This window comes from Lonchura striata, chromosome 24, assembly GCF_046129695.1.
Source record: "Lonchura striata isolate bLonStr1 chromosome 24, bLonStr1.mat, whole genome shotgun sequence".
Lineage (NCBI taxonomy): Eukaryota > Metazoa > Chordata > Aves > Passeriformes > Estrildidae > Lonchura > Lonchura striata.
In genome coordinates, this window is record NC_134626.1 from 4796866 (window position 1) to 4818223 (window position 21358).

The 21358-nt window shown below is 51.6% G+C and overlaps 1 protein-coding gene across 2 annotated transcripts in view; it reads right to left on the bottom strand.

Annotated features, from left to right (window-relative positions):
• KAZN (kazrin, periplakin interacting protein) overlaps nt 1–21358 on the bottom strand; it is a 213361-nt gene that overhangs the window by 2392 nt on the left and 189611 nt on the right. Inside the window, exons 1-7 of one of the 2 annotated variants that reach the window (XM_021542042.1) lie at nt 18251–18329; nt 12044–12235; nt 3343–3479; nt 2315–2485; nt 1421–1610; nt 535–665; nt 218–268 (exon numbers count right to left, since the gene is read on the bottom strand). In XM_021542042.1, the coding sequence (XP_021397717.1) occupies nt 218–268; nt 535–665; nt 1421–1610; nt 2315–2485; nt 3343–3479; nt 12044–12179 (816 nt within the window). In that variant the 5' untranslated portion in view covers nt 12180–12235; nt 18251–18329. Of the gene's footprint in view, nt 1–217; nt 269–534; nt 666–1420; nt 1611–2314; nt 2486–3342; nt 3480–12043; nt 12236–18250; nt 18330–21358 lie in introns of those variants that run through there. The other variant, XM_021542041.3, reaches the window with a different exon arrangement.

A 21358-nucleotide genomic window follows, 5' to 3' on the forward strand; every position in this document is an offset into this window, starting at 1 on the left:
TTTGGCTGGACCTTATAAAAATCAACACTGCAATAGGCCTGAACTCAGTGAATGCCTATGGCGTTGCCTGGACTTAGGAGCAAATTATGGGAATAGGAGAGATCCCAGACTTACAATTCAGGATGACTTCCATTCATCCCAAGTCATCATGCCTCTGACTCACCACCCCCAATTACTTTCTAGCACAGGAAGGGATTTGAGAGGATTCGTGCCCTACCTGTACGATTGGATTGTGCAAGTTCTTCTGTACCGGTCCAGGACTGTCCCCCTATGGCACAAGGAGATGGATCCACTGAATCAACCCTGATAGAGCCCGAGACCCTCCACCCCCAGGGCCAAATGCAGCGTTTGTGCAGCTGAACTGCAGAGGGGCTGGGATAAACCCCAGGGCAGCAGCTTTCCAGGTCAGCCAAGCCCCATCGTGCTCCCCACTCCTAACCCAATGCTGTTTTGGGGGAAGTGGAGGCCCCACAGAATGCCCAGAGCCCATCTCCCCGAGGCAGGGCCTCAGAGCCCCTCCAGGCAGGCCCTTACGTTGCAGAGCGAGTGCGTTCGGTGCCGGGGCGAGTTGATGTCGCTCGGAGTGGACGAGCGGTCGCCTTCGGCCGCGGAGGCGTCGGAGATGATGGACGGCTGCCGGGAATGACAGGGGCTCACTCTGACTGCTGCAAGGCAGGGAAAACAGGGAATTAACACCAGCAAAGCCCCTGATGCACTTCCAAAAACATATCTGGGGAGGAGTGGTTTTGACCATCTTCCTTCATCCCCAAAAGGGGTTTGGCCCTGAGAACTTGCCATCCGTGGGGTGCCCACCTGTGGGAATCCAGGGCTTCCCTCTGGCTGCCCTGGCAGGTCTGGGACCCTGGCAGGGGTCAGGAACCCCCTGGACAGAGCCCCCAGAGACACTGGCTGTGATCTCTGGCCATGGAAAAGAGTTTTCAATCTTACAGGACGAACTACACACTCTGAGTGTTTGATATCAGTAATAATTAAGTGTGGCATGCGTGCAGAAGTAAAATTTTAGGATTCTAGATTAGGGGTCCAAAGGGGACAAGATGGAGGAAATTGGGTGTGCCTTGTCCTTTTTCTCCTTCTTCATGCCCTCCATGTCTCACTGTGGTGTTGGCATTTTTCTGTTGGTTCAGGCTGGGGACACACTGTCCAACGTAGGTGACAGATATTGGCACGTTCTTGTAAATCCAGCCCAGGGAGTTTCTGGTATTTAATGTTTGTAACATCCCACTGAGGGCAGAGCCCCACACGCTGCCCTGCAGGACAGAGCTGGGCAGGGCAGCAGAACATGTTAGAGATAAGCAAGAATAAAACCAGCACAGATGATTTATGACTTCTTCTTTGGCAGCGGGGCTCAGAGACTTTCTACAACCTCGGGATCATCTCAGTACCACAGATTCTGACCCACCTTGCCGGTCTGCCGAGTGCTGGGGGTGTGAGTGGTAGAGGGTCTGCTGGCTCTGCCGGATGGCGGCGGTCAGCGGGAGGTCAGCCTGCATCACCCACTCCTGGTTGCCGTTCAGCACCGTCTCGCCCGGCATGGCCAAGGAGTGGCGCTTGGGCACGTCCTTGGTCAGCGTAGCCAGGGACTGCTTGGCCTGGCAAAGTGATAGCAAAAGGGTTTTACAATCATTGGGGAGTTAGAAGGAAAATTAAGCTTAGTAGGCCCTGGGAAAATACCCTGGGAAAGTATAGGCCTTGTACTTGCTGGAACTGCACCCGTGTAGCTAGTATATGATAAATGATATAACTGTTAGATGTGATTGTTTAGTAATTAAATATAATTACTGTTTAGTCGTAAGAATAATCATGAAAAACTATAGTCAGGGGCTTGAAAAAGATAATGAGAAACTCATGGTTGAATAAGATCAATGTATACAATAGAACAATGTAAGTTTAATAATTAATATGTAAGTTATATAACAATAGAATATAAAATATGCTCAAAAGCCATGTCGGAGTCAGATTTGGGTCTGTACCCCTGATTCCCAGAGCTCTTCCATAAAAGCACCTGCATAGAATCATATCCTGTGATTATGTGTGTTCCTGAACGCTAACAGGACATTGAGGTGGTGGTGATGGAGTGGGAAAACCATGTGGACATCTCCCAGAGCATCAGAACAAGCAGCAACACACTGCACACCAAACCCACCTTCCCCTGGGCAAGCAAAGAGCCCAACTGTGCCGCTTCCCAGGCCAAGGGTATCAAGCCCCTTTCGAGAGATGCAGTATTTTCCTCTCACTATTGCAGTGTGCAACCATTGCAGCAAGCACTGAGACCTGTATAAATGCTCCAGCTCACCATGGCCAGCTCAGCCTCCAGCTCCTTCATGCGGTTGTCCTTCAGGTCGAGCTGGGAGCGGAGGGCGCTGGCGTGGTCCGTGGCTTCCTTGGCCTGCCGCCGCAGCTCCCACTTCTCCCGCTCCAGCAGGTCCTTCTCCTTTGCCAGGGCTTTCACCGCGTCCTCGCTCTCCTGCTGGGACAGGCGTGGCCATCAGGAAGGGAAAATCCACCTGCTACTAAAAACCCCTCTGTCACAACCCCCTAGGGGACCACCCAACCACGAGCATTGCCTTAGGTGTCACAAGAGCCCTGTGCTGGCAGGAACATCAACCCTTTTTGGGGAGATCTGGAATGCAGCCGGTGCCCACAAAGAAATGCTCACTGTGCACCTGGTTAAAATTACATCAAATTCCCCAAGTCTGGCTCTATTTCCTCCAGCATTTATTTAACTTTAAACTGTTGCGGTCCATCCAACCCCACCAAGAATCCAGCTGGGAATTTAGTGGGATTTTGCTAGATTACAGACCAGGTTTTACACTCAGCCTGCTGCCAGCCCTCTATGCCACGAGAGCAGTGCTGGGCTCTGCACTCACTCTCCTGAGCTGGGCTCTGCACTCACTTTTCCCTGAGCTGGGCTCTGCACTCACTTTTCCCTGAGCTGGGCTCTGCACTCACTTTTCCCTGAGCTGGGCTCTGCACTCACTTTTCCCTGAGCTGGGCTCTGCACTCACTCTCCTGAGCTGGGCTCTGCACTCACTCTCCTGAGCTGGGCTCTGCACTCACTTTTCCCTGAGTTGGGCTCTGCACTCACTCTCCCGAGCTGGGCTCTGCACTCACTTTTCCCTGAGTTGGGCTCTGCACTCACTCTCCCGAGCTGGGCTCTGCACTCACTCTCCTGAGCTGGGCTCTGCACTCACTCTCCTGAGCTGGGCTCTGCACTCACTCTCCTGAGCTGGGCTCTGCACTCACTCTCCTGAGCTGGGCTCTGCACTCACTCTCCCGAGCTGGGCTCTGCACTCACTCTCCCGAGCTGGGCTCTGCACTCACTTTCCTGTGCTGCTCATAGTTGCGGATGAAGTCCCGGAGCTGCTCCTCCCGGCTCTCCAGCGTGGCGTACAGCTGCTGCATCTGGCTCACCAGGTCTGTCTTCTCCCCCTTCAAGCGCTTGCGGTCGGCTTTCATGGCTGTGAGGGAAAGGATCACTCCAGCATAGGAGGCATGGCAGCCCCTTAACCCCAGCTCTTTTATTTTTCAAGGAAAAAGCACCAAAATTACAATCTTGGGGGCTGGGCTGGGAGAGGATGCCAAATTCACCCCCATCGCTGCACCCCTCCAAGTGCCCGTCACGTCACCACTGTGGCTCCTCACCACTGCCCATCCTCCAAGAGGCAGCTCAGACCTTGCAAAAGGAGGTTTGGGAGCAAAACTGCAGCCTCAGCCTCGGGGCTTGGAGCAGGAAAATCTGCTGCTCCCTTTCCAGGGTAAATAAACCACAACCAGCTTATTTTTAGCAGCGAGGCAGATTCCAGAGTGCTCCCACGAGCCCAGGGCACAGCTCCCTGAGTGTCCCTGTCCAGCTCAGGGATGCTGTGCTGGGATGAGGGGATGGAGCAGAGGCACGTGGGACGTGATAGATGTTTCAACAGCTCTGAGAGGAACCCAAAACCTTCATGTTTTCCCTCCTCATTGCACCAGTGAGGGATGCTCGCTGACCCCAGGAAAGGCTGGCAATCCAGGGAGAATGACAGAAATCTCACGTAGGATGAGGAGTTTCAGTCACTTCTGTACATCCATGCTGTACCCAGTACTGAACCTGGTCCTTGGCAGTGCTGCAGAAATGCCCTGTGGCTCCCTGCTCCAGATACACCCCATCCCACCAAAATAATGCCCAGCTGAGGAATCAGATCACAAATATTTCATATATTCCTGCTTTTCCACCCTGAGCAAGTGCTGTTAACTCAGGGATGCTATGAAACACCCTCTGCCCCTCCAACTCTCCCTGCACTCATCATGTTGAATCACTGAGTCTTGCGAGTTGTTGTTTGTGTTATAAAAAGAATCCTAAATGCCCCCAAAACTCTCCAGAAAAAAACAATCCCAAAGCCACCAGGGGCTGTGTATACTACAAAAGCTGCCAGAAGATGATGCAGCCTCATGAGTGGGACCTGTCTCCATGCACACATCCAACCTTTCTCCATCAGATTACAGAAATCACAGCAGCTGTTTCAGCCCACGCTGTGTTTTCTACCCCCTGTAATGAGTCACTTCATCTGGGGCTCAAACTGCACATCAGGTACCTTTGGGCTCCTCTCAACACGTGGGGATAATAAAGATAATAATGTAAGAAATACAAGGAAACCATGACTGTGGCACTCTGAAAGGGGAATGAATTTCCTTCAGGCACCTTTGGCACCCTTGGCTTTGAGCCTTTGCTTCCCCCAGCACAGGGGAGCTCTGCTCCCATCCTCCTCTGGCTGGGAGCCCTCAAAAGGATTTTTGATTTCATTTTACACCTGTGTGTAAGCAGGGAGAGCACCACTATTTGCTGTGCAGTGAAGCACCCAGTCACCCTCAGGCAGAATAAGCTGATTCTGGGATCACCCAGCCCTGCACAAGTGTGGAACAGACCCCAAAACCAGAGCAGCCCCCCCAAAATCCAGCTCTGTGCAGCTCCACATCCCACCCCAGCTTGTCACAACCACAGTCTCGAGAAGTTTAGTCGGGTGTGAACTTCTGTGCACAGGTTTTACTCTACTTTTTTGACTGTTTCTTACTCTAAGTGTGTGCTGGGAAGATGAACAGTAAATCAAGTACTTGGAATGGAGCTGTAAGGAAAGGAGGGGGTTTGCAAGTGAGAGGAGAAAATCAGACTAAATAGTGGAGGTAAAGGGAGATGCTTTGGACTATAGAGATTTTTATCTGTTAAAATCCAGGAGATGAAACTCTTTGGACCAGCTTTTCTGCCATTAAGCATCGGAGATAAACCAGAACACCAAAAACCAGAAAATGAGGTAGGAAATGCTGCAAAAATTCACATTGTCCTGTGACAAGGAACTCCTGGGAGTCTTCCTTGCCCACTTCAATGAACACGACTCCTCCTGGGACAGCTTGGCCTCTTCCCACACCAGGACTTCCCTTACTTTTTTCCCATCTTAGGAAATTCCTACAGAAACCCTCTAAAAACAAACACAACCACACCCATGTCTTTGAAAAATCCCTTTCCCACTGCCTGTGCGTACTTACCCACCACCTTCCCCTGCCCAATTCTTTCACAGGAACTAAAAACTTGCTAAAAAGCAAAAGTTAATGATAAGTTGACTGAACCATATTGGGGTGAGATCCAGACCCCACAGACACGTATGTATCTATATATGTAAAATTTAATTTCCTTGAGGATATTGGGACACTTGTAGAAGTTTAAGTCACATTTGCCAATCTCTGCTGCTAGAGGCGACAAAAAGAATCCTAATGAACTTAATTAAATACTTAGTCCCCTATAGCATACAAACTCCTTTAATTAGTGGCAGTGTTCATGGCCCTTAAAGATTTACAGAAAACACTTAATCATTCGCCAATAGAAAAAAAGAAAATTATCTAAGGCACTATTAGAAGAAGGGTAACTATCGCCCAAGGTTAAATACGTATTGATATACTAATGTTTACCAATATTTATGCCAGTGTATCAATATTACAAGAAGATTATGAGGTTTGGGTATTGAAAAAGCAGAAGTTTTCCTATTAACTCAACAGGACAGTTTACCATTTGCTGCATTTCATATTTGAGAGATTTGCTGAAATTAACACACCTTTTTTTGCTCCACTCTATTACTCTCCTTCCTCCAAGAACGATTAGCTCCTAAGCTTAAAGAAGATTTATCAGTCATTTGAGAACTTAATTCCAAGCCAAATTAATAGGAAATTAATTGAAAAAGGCAGGAGAAAAATAAAAAGTGAGGCAGAAGTGAGTTGTGAGGGCTGCCAACAGCTCCTGGACCGAGCCCCACTTGCTGCAGCAGCTTAATTTGTCCTTAGCAAACAAGCCCAGCTAATTACTTGGTCGGGGAAAACGAGCCTTTGCAATCCATGGCCAGCCAAGGAGGGATAAAGCAGATTTTCCCTGGCTATCGGGTCCATCTGAGGAGGTGAAATGGCTTTTTTCCTTAATCTGATGATCCAGGGCCAGGTTTCTATATCCCAAACGCCCACAAGTATCCAAATAAACTCCCCCAGCCCGTTGGCACAGCGGGCTCTGGACAAACCTCTGACCTCTTCGTAAACCCAAGGAAAGAAGCAAGAAATCCTAAACCCAGACCATGAGTGGAAAGTACTTCTCTTCCTTGCATTATTAATTTTCCCCTCCCCTCAAAGCACATGGCAGAAGGAGAGGGGGGTGTGGGAATCCAGAGCTTCTCTCTGGCTGCCCTGGCAGGTCTGGGACCCTGGCAGGGGTCAGGAACCCCCCTGGACAGAGCCCCCAGAGACACTGGCTGTGATCTCTGTCCATGGAAAAGAGTTTTCAATCTTACAGGATGAATTACAAGCTCTGAGTGTTTGATATCAGTAATAATTAAGTGTGGCATGGGTGCAAATGTAAAATTTTAGGATTCTAGATGAGGGGTTCAAAGGGGACAAGATGGAGGAAATTGGCTGTGCCTTGTCCTTTTTCTCTTTCTTCATGCCCTCCATGTCTCACTGTGGTGTTGGCATTTTTCTGTTGGTTCAGGCTGGGGACACACTGTCCAACGTGGGTGACAGATATTGGCACGTTATTGTAAATGCAGCCCAGGGAGTTTCTGGTATTTAATGTTTGTAACATCCCACTGAGGGCAGAGCCCCACACGCTGCCCTGCAGGACAGAGCTGGGCAGGGCAGCAGAACATGTGAGAGATAAGCAAGAATAAAACCAGCACAGATGATTTATGACTTCTTCTTTGGCAGCGGGGCTCAGAGACTTTCTACAACCTTGAAACCAGCACGGATGAATTATGACTTCTTTGGCAATGGGGCAGAAAGAAAGAAACTTTTTACTATCTCGGGATCATCAATACCTCAGATTCTGACAGGGGGTTCCAGCAGCCCCCCATGGACTCGGCAGCTCAGCACCAGTCCTGGCATCAAGGAGAGATGGGGAAATGGGCTGGGATTTGCTGGGTGAACCCTCCAGCCCTCACCACCATCCCCACCTGCACCAGGTCACCCTGCCCTCTTGTTATTTGAGTTTCCACCTCCTGCCACTCGATCCTTTCTCAGTCCTTTGGGAGAAGAATGATGGACGCAGACCTAACGGGACTGGCTCCATGCTGGGCTCCTCCTTCAGCCAAAACAATTAAAAATCCACCCCCTCAAAATCCACACCTTTTATTCCCAGCTCTATGTGAGAAGCCAAAATCCAGTTGCTCCACTGGAGAGGCACAGCCTTGTCTGGAACAGCAGCAGGGCTGGAAACAATCAGTAATGCCACCACTGGAAGTGTCACCACCCCGTGGCCCCAGTCTGATCTCACCACCCAACAGCTTCCAGCTGGGAATTAGCTCCTGTATCCAGCATCTCCCCCCAGGATGGGGGCTGCTCTAATACTGCCTTCCCTCTTTGAAATGAATAGTATCAGATTAAGGAGATAGCAATCACAGAACATCCTGACGTGGAAGGGACCCACAAGGATCACTGACATCCAACCCTTGACCCTATGAGGTGGAGGCCGAGGTTCCCTTGGAGGACATATGAGTAATAATTAATGTGACTATCTTGATAATGTGATATTAGACGAAAAACTACTGCTTGAACCATAGAAACAGCATCTCTGCCCAGTTTCACTCCTAGGATAAGACAGAAATGCCCAGACACACACCAGGGCGCTGGCAGAAGATGCAGCACACCCTTGAACTGCAAAGAACAGCTTCCTGTGACTCCCATCCACTTCAAAGTCCTTCTCTCACCCCACACAATGTGAATTTTCATGCCAGGAACAGAATCAGAGCTGACTTTACCACTTACTGAATCACAACTTGTTTTCTAATGCAGGGAAGGGCATCCTCGGGGAGCAGGGCTGGCACCCCAGCGATGCCCCATGCAACAGGAATGTGCAAACCCATCCTGTCCCATTAACATTTACTTAATTTCTCCTGTTTCTTCCTTGCAGCCATGAAATCCAATACTGTCACCATGACTAACCCATAAAATCAGGATGGCAGTGCTGCGCCTTGCTTTGCAATTAAAGAGCCACGTGCGGTCCCCGGGGCAGCTGTCACCACCAGGAAGATCTTGATGCTGAAAACATCAAAGTTCCATGGTGTCAGGCAGAGCCAACACTCCCTCCTGGGGGTGTGGAGGTATGGGGCAGGCAGGAAATTAGAGCCCAGTGTCAAATTTCATGAAAAAGTTAGGTGAGGCAATTCTCCTTGGGGGAATTTACCAGGTAACAGCCAAAGGCTTTCCAAATCTGACCCAGCTGTCAACAAAGTGATCAAAGACTTCAGAAAACTTCAGGTGGGTCTTGAAAGAACAACAGGTCTTCTGTAGAGATCCATTCCTTATAGTGGAGATGGCTTCCTTGGCTGGGACATTCATCAGTCAGGACATCCATGCAGTGGGACACTCATCTCCTGGGACACCCATCTGCCAGTTCACACATCCTTCTGGGACATCCATCTGATGCAAACCCCATCTTCTGGGTCATCCATCCACTGGGGACATCTGTCCACCCATTTTTTTTGCTACCCACCCCCTCACTGCAGCAAGGTGAGGGTGCTGTGCACCTCTGGAGGAGGCTTTCCCCAGCCCAAATACCATTCCTGGGGAGTCACAGCTTTGAGCTGAAGGTGAGGGAGGTAGAAAACCAAGCTACAACCCATTTGTGGAGCAGACATGAAGCTGGTTCTTGCCTTTCCAAGCAGCAGGGAAAGCCAGCTTGAGGTTTTCATCCTGGCATCCAAAAGGAAACAGAAACCAGGTTTGCTCTCCGTGTGATAATCCTGCAGGCAAGCTCCAGCATATTGAAAAAACCTTCCCAGAAATGGGTTTTCTGCCATTAGCCCACATGCTCATGGATGTCACCCAGCCAAGAGGCTCCTCAAGTCCCCCAGGCTCTTGGGCATGGGCCCTGCCCGCAGCAGGACCAGCAGTAATAAAGCTGTCTGCAACTCCTCCCATCAGGGATTTCCACACCAGAAATCCAGACCACATCCACACCTTTCCAGCCAGGAGGGGGGAAATAATAACTGCAATAATGCTGGAAGCACAGTTCAGAGTCCCTGCTGTGGCAGAAGTGGAGAGGAAGGTAGGATGCAGCACTACGGGATTTTAATTGGACATTAATGGAATAAAAAAAGTGCAAGAGATGGAATTAGCCCAGAAAAAAGTGGAATAAAGATGCATAAAGCACATGCTGACAGAAATAAAGAAACTGGTCGAGTTGCTCTTGCAGAGCACCCTGTGCTGGGCCAGATCCCTGGCCCTACCCTGCACAGCAAGGACCTGTTAGCACAGCACAGGGAAGATGCAGCACAGCCTTATCAGCTTTATCCCTGTGCCAAATGCTGTTGGGAAGGGCTGGAAAATCACCTCCAAAGGGGGACAATGAACCCATCCTCCACGGAGACCATCCCAAACCAAACCCTGTGTGGTTGTGCAAAATAAACACTCTTCAAAACTGCTGGAGCCCCCAAAAGCAAACCCGACCAGCAAAGCCTCTCCACCTCCCTCCTCAGCAGGGCCCAGCGGACCAAGATCCATCTGAACCAGCTGCACTGCACTTCCAGGCTCAGAGCCAGCCACGATGACAGATTTCCATCTAATTTATCTGCTAATGACATTCCACAGGACCCACCATGGATCGTGGGCTGCTGCAGGCACAGGGGTGCTGCAGCCGCTGCTGCTGGGCGTGGGGCAGCCTTTGGAGGGGATGTGGGGCTGGGGTGCAGGAATGCAGGCTGTGAGGAGGAGCTGCTCTTGGGAGGTGCTCTGGCTGCAGGACACAACTGACACAGGTCCCTAAACCACAGGACAGGGTGGCCGAGTTTCCCTGTGCTCCTGGCACAGCTTTGTCCCGCAGTTCTCCAGGCTGTCCCTCAGCAGATCCATCTCCCCTGGCAGAACCAGTCACCAGGCGCCGTTTTCCTCCACTTTTGGCTACGTTTCTCTCTGGACAATTTTTCACAGAAAGGAAAAAAGGACTTTTTTTTTTTCCCCTCCAGCTGCTGATCTTGTTTTCAAGTTATCCATCTCAGTCACTGTTGCCAAGCCTGCTCTGCTGCCCAGAGCCTCCAGCTCAAATCCAGCCTGGACAGCTTTCCCAAAACCACAAAAGCTTCTCAATATTGCAGCACAGGGAAGGAACATCAGTTGAAAAAAGCTTCTTGCTATGTGCCCATCCAAGTGCCAACTGAGATTCTCTCTTGCTAGACACCACACCTGCAGAGAGGTCCTGGAAAACCAAGCTCAGAAGCCTGAATATTGGCAAATAAAAGCCCAATAAAACCACAACATTATATTCCTTAAATACTCACAATTTTCAAGCCAAGCTCACTTTTTCTCTGGACTGTTCTCCACAGAAGCACACACAGAAGCATTGCAGCTTCTGAAATAACTTCTTACTCTTATTCCTTTTGTAACTAGTATTATAATAGTTCTGCTTTTCTGCATTTTGCATTTATCAGCACTTCCCCCCTGCCCCATCCACACAGAGCAAATATTCCCTAATTAAGGTTTTTCTCCTCCAAATACAGTTCTATAAACCCAAAGCATTTCCTGCTGCCTGAGGCTGCACTGGTGATGTGGGGGGAGACAGGATTTTGGAGGTATTTTGGCTGTTGCTGATGTATAGGGATGTTTTTGTACATCAGAGAGTAATAACAAAATTTTTTGAAGTCCTTTCCCCAAATACTGACTCAGCCCAATTGCCTGTGCCTCCGAGCATCTCAGCATCCTGGACAGGGGGAGATGCAGAGGCCCCACAGCTCCCCACGTGCTGCTCAGCCTCTGAGCCTGAAAACTTTTGACAGCTTCTCCTCATAATCCGCAAATATGAGCTGACAAGTGCAAGTTATACTCGGTATGCTGGGGATTTGAGATGATATTTAGAGCCATAGCACTGCCAGGGTTTGACACGTGAGAGCCCTCCCTGCTCAGGATCATCCCCCAGCTCCAGCTAACAAACCATCCTGCCTGGATTTATTGTCAGATTGGTTTTAGAGCAGAAAAGCTGCAATGTTGTATTTTGCTCCACACCCCCCAGTCCCAGGGCTTGCTGTTAAAGAAGGGAGAGCGCAGCCCTGACTGCCACAAAAACCCCCAAAGTCAACCATGAAGGAAGGAGGAGACCCTGAATGTCACCTGGAGGTAACCCCATGCAGGACAAGGAAAGTTGCAGTCACCAGGAAAGTTGCAACTTCCCTCCTGCAAGTCCAAGGGGCTCAAATCCAACCCAAACCCCATCACCAGCTGCATTTCAGCTGCTGCCTTGGCTTTGCCCTACAGCTGTGGAGGAATTCCTTTGCAGTGCTGCAATCAATCCTCTCATCCCATTTCCCAGCCCATTGCTGCACCCCAGTCCTTCCCAGCTCTGCACCACCCCTTGCTGGGGCAGGAGAGCAGGGGGGTCCCAGGGACACCAAACCCCCACCAAGAGCACCTGATGAATGCACTCTGCAGAGTCCAAGTGAAAAGGATGGCTTTTCCTTTCCTCATTAATGAACATTTTGAAAACTGAGGGTGCCAGGGAGATGTGCAGCCAGGGAGGTGCAGCTCTTACCTTGCAGAGCCTCCTTGGCACGTGCCAGCTCCTGCTCCTTCTGTGCCAGCTGCACCTTCAGCTCGGTGGCCGAGAGCACCTCCGGGGACTTGCTGCCGTGTGTCTCCTCCAGGTCCTTCGTCAGCATTTCCTTCATTTGCCGGAGCAGGTGGACCTCCTCCTGCAGCTGGGCCACCTCCTCCCGCAGCAGCGCTGGAGGAAGAAGGGACACAATGTCAGGAAGTGAGCGACGGCTCCAGCACAGCCCCGGGTCCTGCTGGAAACCCAAACCCTGGGGAAACGCTGCTGGAACAGCCCCTCCCTGCTGGTAAACCTGCTCTGAACAGCCCAAAACCTGCACCACACTGCTGGTGGAACAGCCCAAAACCTGTACCACACTGGTGCTGGAACAGCCCAAAACCTGCACTACACTGCTGGTGGAACAGCCCAAAACCTGCACCACACTGGGACTGGAACAGCCCAAAACCTGCACCACACTGCTGGTGAGACAGCCCAAAACCTGCACCACACTGCTGGTGAGACAGCCCAAAACCTGCACCACACTGCTGCTGGAACAGCCCAAAACCTGCACCACGCTGCTGCTGGAACAGCCCAAAACCTGCACCACACTGCTGGTGAAACAGCCCAAAACCTGCACCACACTGCTGGTGAGACAGCCCAAAACCTGCACCACGCTGGTGCTGGAACAGCCCAAAACCTGCACCATGCTGGTGCTGGAACAGCCCAAAACTTGCATCATGCTGGGACTGAAACAGCCCAAAAGCTTCACCATGGGACTGGAGAAAAAGAAGGATGGGTGTGATGGGAAGGCACTAGGAGAGAGGTGGGGAGCCTCCACTGGGTGATGGATTTAGCATTAAAAAAAATAAAAATAGATGTTAATATGTAATAGTCAGAAGAAACCAAGAAGGACTTTCCTATCCAAACCACTCACTGACAGGGCTGGGATCCAACAGCTGAGCTCCTACACATCTCAGCTCTGCCTCCAGCCACCCACATGCTCAGGGCACACTCAACAAAGCCACTGTGAGACTGGAAAAAGGAAGATGATGCTTCCATCCACAGCCTCAAATCCTGAATTTTGCAGATTTACACCCAGTGACTGCTCACTCCTCCAAGCAGCTACACTGCAGAAACATCCTGGCAGAACCCAGCTGGGATCCCCTCCACAGCAGGCACTGGAAGAAAGCTCCAGCACCTTATTTCCTACAGCTGCACCCACTGCTTAGTGTAATAAAGTGCTTTTCTGCTATTTCCACATTGCACCCATCACCCTCATCCTGCAAAACACTTTTGGGCTGTGCAGGTGCCACTGCAATCCTCCCTCTGAGTCTGGCTTTGCTTTCCCTCCCCTTCAAAAACATGTGGAGAAAAGCTCTTTCATATCCCATATTGGCTTATTGATTTCAGAGAATCATGGAATGGCTTGGACTGGAAAGAATCTTAAAGACCATCCAGTCCCACTCCCTTTCCAGCAGGTCAGGTTGCTCTAAGTCCGACCTGGACTTGAACACTTCCAGGGATGTGACATCCACATCCTCTTGGGTTGGCATCACGGACATGGGGAGAAAAAATGACCCCACCAGCACACACGTCACAGTCACCAGAAAAATGAATCAGAAATTAAACCCAAGCACTTCCTCTCCAAACCACCGTGGCTGTGTCCTTTCCCCAGTGCCCCTGAGCAGCAGAGAGGACACAAAGTGGACATGGAGAACAGGGATGTTCCCCCTTGTTCCTCCTCGGTCCTGTTTCCTGCTCACTGGCAGGACAGGGAGAGGCAGCTCCCGCCGGCAGCTGCACCAGGAAGGCAGAAAATCTGCTGCACATACTTGAAATGCTTCCCCAATGAAAACTGGCAAGGCCCCATTCTGTAAATTATTTAGCAATAAAGTCACTAATGAGGAACAGTCGAGCTCAGGGCTGGGGGGGTTTGGTGCAGCACAAAGTGCTTTCTTGAAATCCGTGCAAAAAGCAAGAACTGCAGGAGGCCAAGGCCAACAGGATCTTCCCCAGGGATGGGAGAAACACAGCGTGTCCCCTCCAGCCTCTGGGAACCCTGAGAGGATGTGAAGGGCTCACACACAGTGGAGCATTTAGTGTGCAAACCCCACCAAGTGCCTTCCCCAGCCACAGAAATTCCCCTGCAGCCCCACAAAATACTCCTGGCTGCAACAAATCACTTTTTTTTTTCACCCCACTGATAACTCATTTTCACCTTTCCTTACATGCCACTTCCTCAAGGGCTGTTCCTGGGAAAAAAATGAACCAGCAGATGAGGATGGAGGCAGGGCAGCTTGTACAGGGTTGAGTGATCCCGATGGATTCCTGCAAATTGCAGCATTTTGGTGGGAACCAAGAAAATCCCCACACAGCAGGAAGTGATCTGGGAGCAGGAAAACAAGACCAAGGACAGACAGCCCGGGGGGAATTCTGCAGCAAAGAATTCCAGAGAGGTCCTTGGGCATGGCCCACTGTGCTGTAATACCCTGCCCAGTGCAGCTCTCCAAAAATGCACTGATCCCCTCTGCTCATGGTTAGAAACACTGAAAAAATGGAACAGCATCTCTCCTCCGAAACAGGCAACAAGGGAATTCCAGCCCCACTTAGTACTCACTCCTGATCCAGGCAGAAAGTGCTGAAGGATTAGAACCTATGAGAAGCTACAGATGTAATCTGGACAGAAACATGCAGCACCATGCTCCTCATGCTGCTGGCTGCAAGCCAAATCCTATGGAGAACCTGAATTATTGATCAGCCATATATTCAAAATTCTTGCTTTTTTAGACATATAATTTGAGATAGACATATATATATATCTGTAGAAAAAATGATTATGCTTTGCAATATATAACTATATTTGCTACATATACATTATATATATGGCAAAGCCAAATCCAGTTTAAAGATATATATATATATGTAAAATTGGAAAGCACAATCCATGCAGCCAGGGTTTGATAGGAAAATCCTTCTTTCCAACTCCTTCTCAGGGCTTCTGCCAATGTCATGGAGTCACAAACTGGTTTGGGTTGGATGAGAGCTTAATGCTCATCTTGTTTCACCCCTTCCACTATCCCAGGATGCTCCAAGCCCTGTCCAACCTGGCCTTGGACACTTTCAGGGATGGGGCAGCAACAAATTCTCTGGGCACACACCTATAATGACACCCATGCACAGAACTTCCATCACTCCAATGCTTCCTCTGGTATTCTGCCCACCAAAATCACACAAATTTTCTCCCACCCAGCATGGAGCATCTGCTCTCCATCACTCTTCTCCAAGTTTCCATCCCAACTTTCCAGCACCTCCTGCTCACAAGGGTCCTGTGGGAAATCCCATGTTATTGGCATAATTTGCATTAAGACCCTCAGCTTAAAAGGGAAATTTTAGCTTAATTTTCAATCAGGAGGAAGAAAACCCCCCTGCTCTGCCAAGTTTAAGTACCTAAATAAATGACCTGAAACGTGCCATTTGCAGGCAGCTCTTAGAGATCCTTACAGAAAAGTTCCAACAGCTGGGAAAATGGGGTCAATTATTCAGGAACCTCATTTCAGCCTCTGTTTCTTCCACATACAGATGGCTGAGGGAGGATTTCCATGTGATTCCCATCAGCTGGGTAGAGCTGTGCTTGAAGCTGCAAAGGAGTTTGCAGTGAGCATCAGCCCTCTCTGGCAGGGACCAGGGCTCAGTGCCCCTCACAAGGGACTCCACACCCCCCCAACATGATGCAAAAGCAACCAGGAGAAGAGAATATTTTTAAATGCTTTTTTTTTTTTTTTGCAGTTCACCCTTGCAGGCATCACTATATCAGGGTGCAAAATTAAATCTGCCATTAGGAATCACCTCCTAAATGCAACAACCTCAATGTAAAAAGCTTCCACAGCATTTTCCCACCAATATTTTTGTCCCTTTTAAAATTTCCCTCTTCTTTTAAATCTTTTTTTGGGGGGGAGGGGGATTGGGTGCCTTCTGTAACTCCTGACTACCCAGAGGAGAAGGAGATATTGCCTTGCATGAACAAACCCCATCACTCATTCCAAGCCCTTCCAAACCTGCTGCAAGTGGGCAGAGATGAAATTAATGCAATTTAAACATGTCCCAGACCAACTGATGAAAACTACCATTCCCACTGAAATAATTGGCTGTTAATTATATTTTAGTTGATCACATTAAACTTCCATGACACTGCTGGATTCTGCATCCTTTATGCTTTAGCCACTGATGGGTGTTAACAGACAATGCCAATGAAATGTTTTTTTAAACTGTGGTGAACATCTCCAGACAGCATTTGGGGCTGAAGTTTCCACTCCTGCTCCTGCAAATCCCATCTTGGACTCCTCTGGGCAGCAGACCAACCCTCCATGCAGCAGCAAAGCCTTTTACTGGCCTTGGAACAGGCATCACTTTAAAGACATCCATTTAAAAGGCTTTTTTTTTTCATGTAACTCAGCTGACACGATTGCTATACACGCATTTCTGCCTTTGGAGGGGACACATTAAAAATGGATGCAGAACAAACGATGAGGCTCGTGTGGGTGAATCAGTATCTCAGGTGAAAGCTGCATTTTGTGCCGCTTTTGTGAGTTTGATGGTGAGATGGTTTTTGCTTTGCTGGGCATAAGTCAAGGGTGTTTTTATCCAGAACGTCAGCAGGATAAATATACATGTACACACATCTCTGTCCTAGGATGAGAAACTCAAGGGTCATAAAGAAACTTCTTAGAAAAAAAAATAAAGATTCAAGACTTAGGGATGAGCAGAGTTTGTATTTTAAAGAGCATCTCATCCCCTCTGATTTTTAAGTAGCTTCTCAGCTTGGGACCTCCTTCTTGCAAAGGTGCAGAAAGCTGGAGAGGGACTTCTGACAAGGGTTTTGTAGTGACAGGACAAGGGGGAATGGCTTCCCACTGACAGAGGGCAGGGTTAGATGGGATATTAGGAAGAAATTCTTCCCTGTGAGGGTGGGAGGTCCTGGCACAGGCTGCCCAGAGAAGCTGTGGCTGTCCCATCCCCTGAAGTGTTTAATGCCAGGTGGAGATGGCTTGGAGCAATGTGGCATAGTGGAAGGTGTCCCTGCCATGGCAGGGGGTGGGACAAGATGGGCTTTAAGGTCCCTCCAACCCAAACCATTTGTAAGAGGACACAGCTACTGCCACTGCCCAGGACTTGATGGGGCAAAGCCAATACATCCAACCTCTCCCTTTGGCACCTGGGCATCACGATGGACTCACAGTGGCTCAAAATGAGCCTCCTCCCCACCCCACAGCATCATCTCCTCAAGGGGGTAAGTGCAAGGGTCTGACATTTGTAAATCACCACTTCAGCCCAGCCCTGCTGTGCCTCCCAGGCACATCCCTCAGGATGGAATGTCTGCAGCACTATAGCAATCAGTGACCTCAGAGGAGCTGTCAGCCACCCAGTGCTCCCTACCAGGTGGGTACCAGGGTGCTCAGCAGAGCCTCTTGGATTAATAAAATGAATTCTGGCTTTGCACACCTATCTCTTACTTTCAAATAACCTTTTACTTCCACCCTGTGCTGCTGCTGCAACGCTATGAGTGAGATGTCATACCTGGCCACAGATAACCCATAAGAATTTCAGGGCAAAGCTTTCACCCAGCCAAAGAAAATCCTTACAAACACCACTTCTGACCATTTCCTGAGTTAGACACCAGCTCGGCCTCGGTGTGCCCACATGGTCACAGCTCTGGTTCAGGACCCCCAGCCACACACTGACCCACGCCCCATCACCCAGCTGGGGCAGGACGTGCAGAGACCACCTGCTTGCCAAGCCACCCCCACATCCTGGCATTCCCCACCCCAAAAATAAGGATTACTTCCATCACGCAGCCTCCGGTCTGCCCTGGTGCGTGTCTCACAGGGGTTGTAAGCAAATAAAACCCGATCTAAACCCCTGCTGCACGCCGGCAGGAGGGTGAGCGGGGCGGCTGGGGGGCAGGCTGCCAGCAGCACTCGGGCAGAAGAGCCACGGGCTGGCGGTCGCCCCAGAGCCGGCTCCTCCGGGAGCGGACTGCGGGAGCACCGGGAGCCCCCGCCCTGCCCCTCGGCGGCCCGGCCGTGGGGACAGCGCGGCCACCCCGCCGCCCTCCCCGCGGCCCCGGCGCTGTTTCGCTCCTCCCGGGAGGAAGCGAGCTCCGCGCACAAAGCGAGGAGGGGAAGCCGCCGCCCCGCGGGACGCCCTTACCTGCGTGGGCTGCGCGGGGGCACAGCGCCCTGGCCGCGGCCGGACAAGGCGCCGGGCGCGGAGCGGAGCCCGGGCGGCAGCGGCGCGGCCCCGCCTCGCCCTCCTCCTGCTCCGACCTCATGGCGGGCCGGGGCCCCGCGGGGCGGCTGCTCGCCGGCAGCGCGCGGAAGGGCGGCCGGCGCTACCTGCGCCGGGAATTTGACCTCTCGCTTGATGTCACGGCTCGGAGGAGTGGCTCTGCCCCGCGCGGCCCGAGCCCCGCCGGTCTCCCGGAGCCCCCGGGGCCGCGCAGGAACCCGCGGCCGGCCGGCGGCGGAAATGATTCCCGGCTGGGAGCATCCATCGCTGCCGCCGCGGCCGCCCACGGCCCGGCGGCTCTGCGATCCTCGGCACGGGGGGAAACTGAGGCAGGAGGGTGCGAGGCAGCCTCCGGCAGCCCCACGGCTCGGGCCAGCTCGGCCTCGCAAGGAAAACACACGTGCAGCGTTTTTTCTCGCAGTGCAGTTGTTACTTACTTTATGCGGGATGGCGTGAGCAGACACAAAGCAAAACGCGTTGAGAACGCAGAGACCAGCTGCCTTTCTGTGATAAAAGCCACATGAAAATACACCAGAACAACCAAACTTTCTGAAACCCAGCACGCTGGTATAGCCTTTCCATAGAATCACTAAGATTGGAAAAGACTTCCAAGATCAAGTCCAACTCTTAGCCAAATAGCACCATGGCCACTAGACCATATGGCACAGTGTCACATCTGCTTCTGTTTTGAACACTTCCAGGGATAACAACTCTACTTCCCCTGAGGAGCCTGTTCTAGTGCTTGAGGAGTGCTTCCCCTTCCCCTGCACCACTTCCCCTGAGGAGTGCTGTTCTAGTGGTGCATACTTACCTATTATGCACCACTACTTCAGTGAGCAAATTTTACCCAATACAAATATTTTTGTTCCCTAAGGTGCACCGTTACCTGTCCTCATCCCTGCCTGGGCTGCCTGTTTCCAAGCCGCCCACAGCAGACCTGCTTTATAAATTTTGTCACCTGCCAAAGCAATGAAGAACTGGGCAGAAGCCCTTTGGGTTTATGAATTTTTGCCTGTCTCTACACTGTTAACCTCACTAGATGAGCCCTGCCTGGCCAGCTGCCGGCTGGGGGATACTCTGAAGCCTCAGCACTCTTGCTCTGCCCACAAAGGCAGTGCTTGCGCAAAGCTCATAAAACACAGACCAAGACAAAAACCCCACCACATCCCACTTCACAACAGCACTAAGCCTCTGCCAGGCACTGTGAAGCCAGCTCCCCACCCTACAGCAGCAATATCTCAGGCATGGGGAAACTGAGGCACACCCCGTGTCCGTAGGTTTTGACGTTTTGGGGAAGTGGGTGACAATACAACTGCAGGAGGAGTGAGCTGTCCTGGCTAGGAAGGAATGCACCCATGGCCACCTCGTACACCGAGGTCACCAAACCAGGTTATCACCCACCCCGTGACCCTCCCGGCCTCGCAGTGCGCTGGCGGGCATTGCCCCTTCCCTGTCCTGCCGCTTCCTCGCCAGCAGCTCGACAGGGAAGGGAGGTGGTTTTGTTGTGCAACAAGCGCCGGTTCTCATTGCAGCAAACCCGGAGCACGCAACAGGCTGGCGTGCCATGGCACACACGGCCGTGCCATGGCACACACGGCCGTGCCATGGCACACAAGGCCGTGCCCGTCGCCCCGGCCCCTGGCACCCCCAGCTCAGCTCCGGGAAGCCCAGGAAAGCTCTGCGTCACCTCCCATCGCACCCCGCTTGCACAACTCGGGGATCAAGTCGGAGCGCGTCCGTGCCCGCTCCGCTCCCGGGGCTGCGGGAATGCTGCCACGGCCGGAGCCACCCCACGCGAGCCGGGAAGCAGCGCGGGTTCAATCCTGCCCGGTGCGTAATCCCGGAGCAAAGGTGGCCCTGTGACCCGCCACGGCACGGGCAGGTGCTGAGCCAAAGAGAGGGAGGAGGTTCTCACGTCACGGGCATTGCACAAGGCCAGAGCTCCCCAAGAGCTGCCCTTGCAGCCTCCTCCCTGGCACGGGAGCCCGTGGGCTGGGCTGAGAGCTGCCTGCTGCTGACTAATGCTGGCCCAGCAGCCTTACTCACACCCCAGCACCCGGCCGGGCTGAGACAGCGCAGCTCACCTGCTCTTTGACCCAGCCAGGGACCCGCGAGGATTCCCCTGCCCTGCCCCTTCCTTGGTGATTAATCATCCCTGTGGAAGGCACACGGGCAAATGGTGCTGCTGAAGTCAAAGATGGATCATCTTTGCTCTGGCACTGAGCGTGTCCCTGTGATGGGCAGCAGTCACCTCTGGTTGTGGTGAAACTGGGGTTGGTCTTGGTCTCCTCTCCTCTCCTTGCTCTGGATCAAGCCATTGCTGCATGGCCAGTGGTGGTCCCTGGCCTTAGCCAAGCAGAAGCTGAGGCCAGGGAGGTATTTCTGTCCCTGGAGTCATCCCTGTGGATTCTGGCTGCTGCTGGTGCTGGGAAAGGAACAAGTGCTGGTGTCAGTGCAGATAGGTCTGGCCCTCCATGCCAAATTGGCCAGCCCCCTTCAGCCCTCCCTAGCCAAGACCCTTCTTCAGGGGCGGGAAAGACCCTTCCCACCCAAGCCTGGCTCTGAAGGTCTCAGCAGGCTGATCCAAATTTAACAACCCACACCAGTGGACAACCTGAATCAGGTGTCCCATCTCCAACTTCCTGGGCTTGGAGGTCTCACCAGGATTATGGTTCTAAAGCAAGCAAGCTACAAGGTTGTCACCACCAAAAATTGTCCCGGCTCTGCCAAAAATCCCAACCAGCACCCCCAAGGGCAGGGCCCACCAGAGACTGTCAGTAGAGAGTCAGGGTGGGTCAAAAAGTTGTCCAGCCCTGGCACAAGCTGCCCAGGGCAGTGGTGGAGCCCCCAGTCCTGAAGAGGTTTAACAGACATGTGGATATGGCACCTGGGGACATGGGTTAGTGGTGGCCTTGGCAGTGTTGGCTGGACTGGATGATCTTACAGGGCTTTTGCAACATTGATGATCTTATGATTGTGTGAAAAGGCAACTCAGCTTCAGCACTGCTGCTCCAAAGGGAGCAGCTCTCC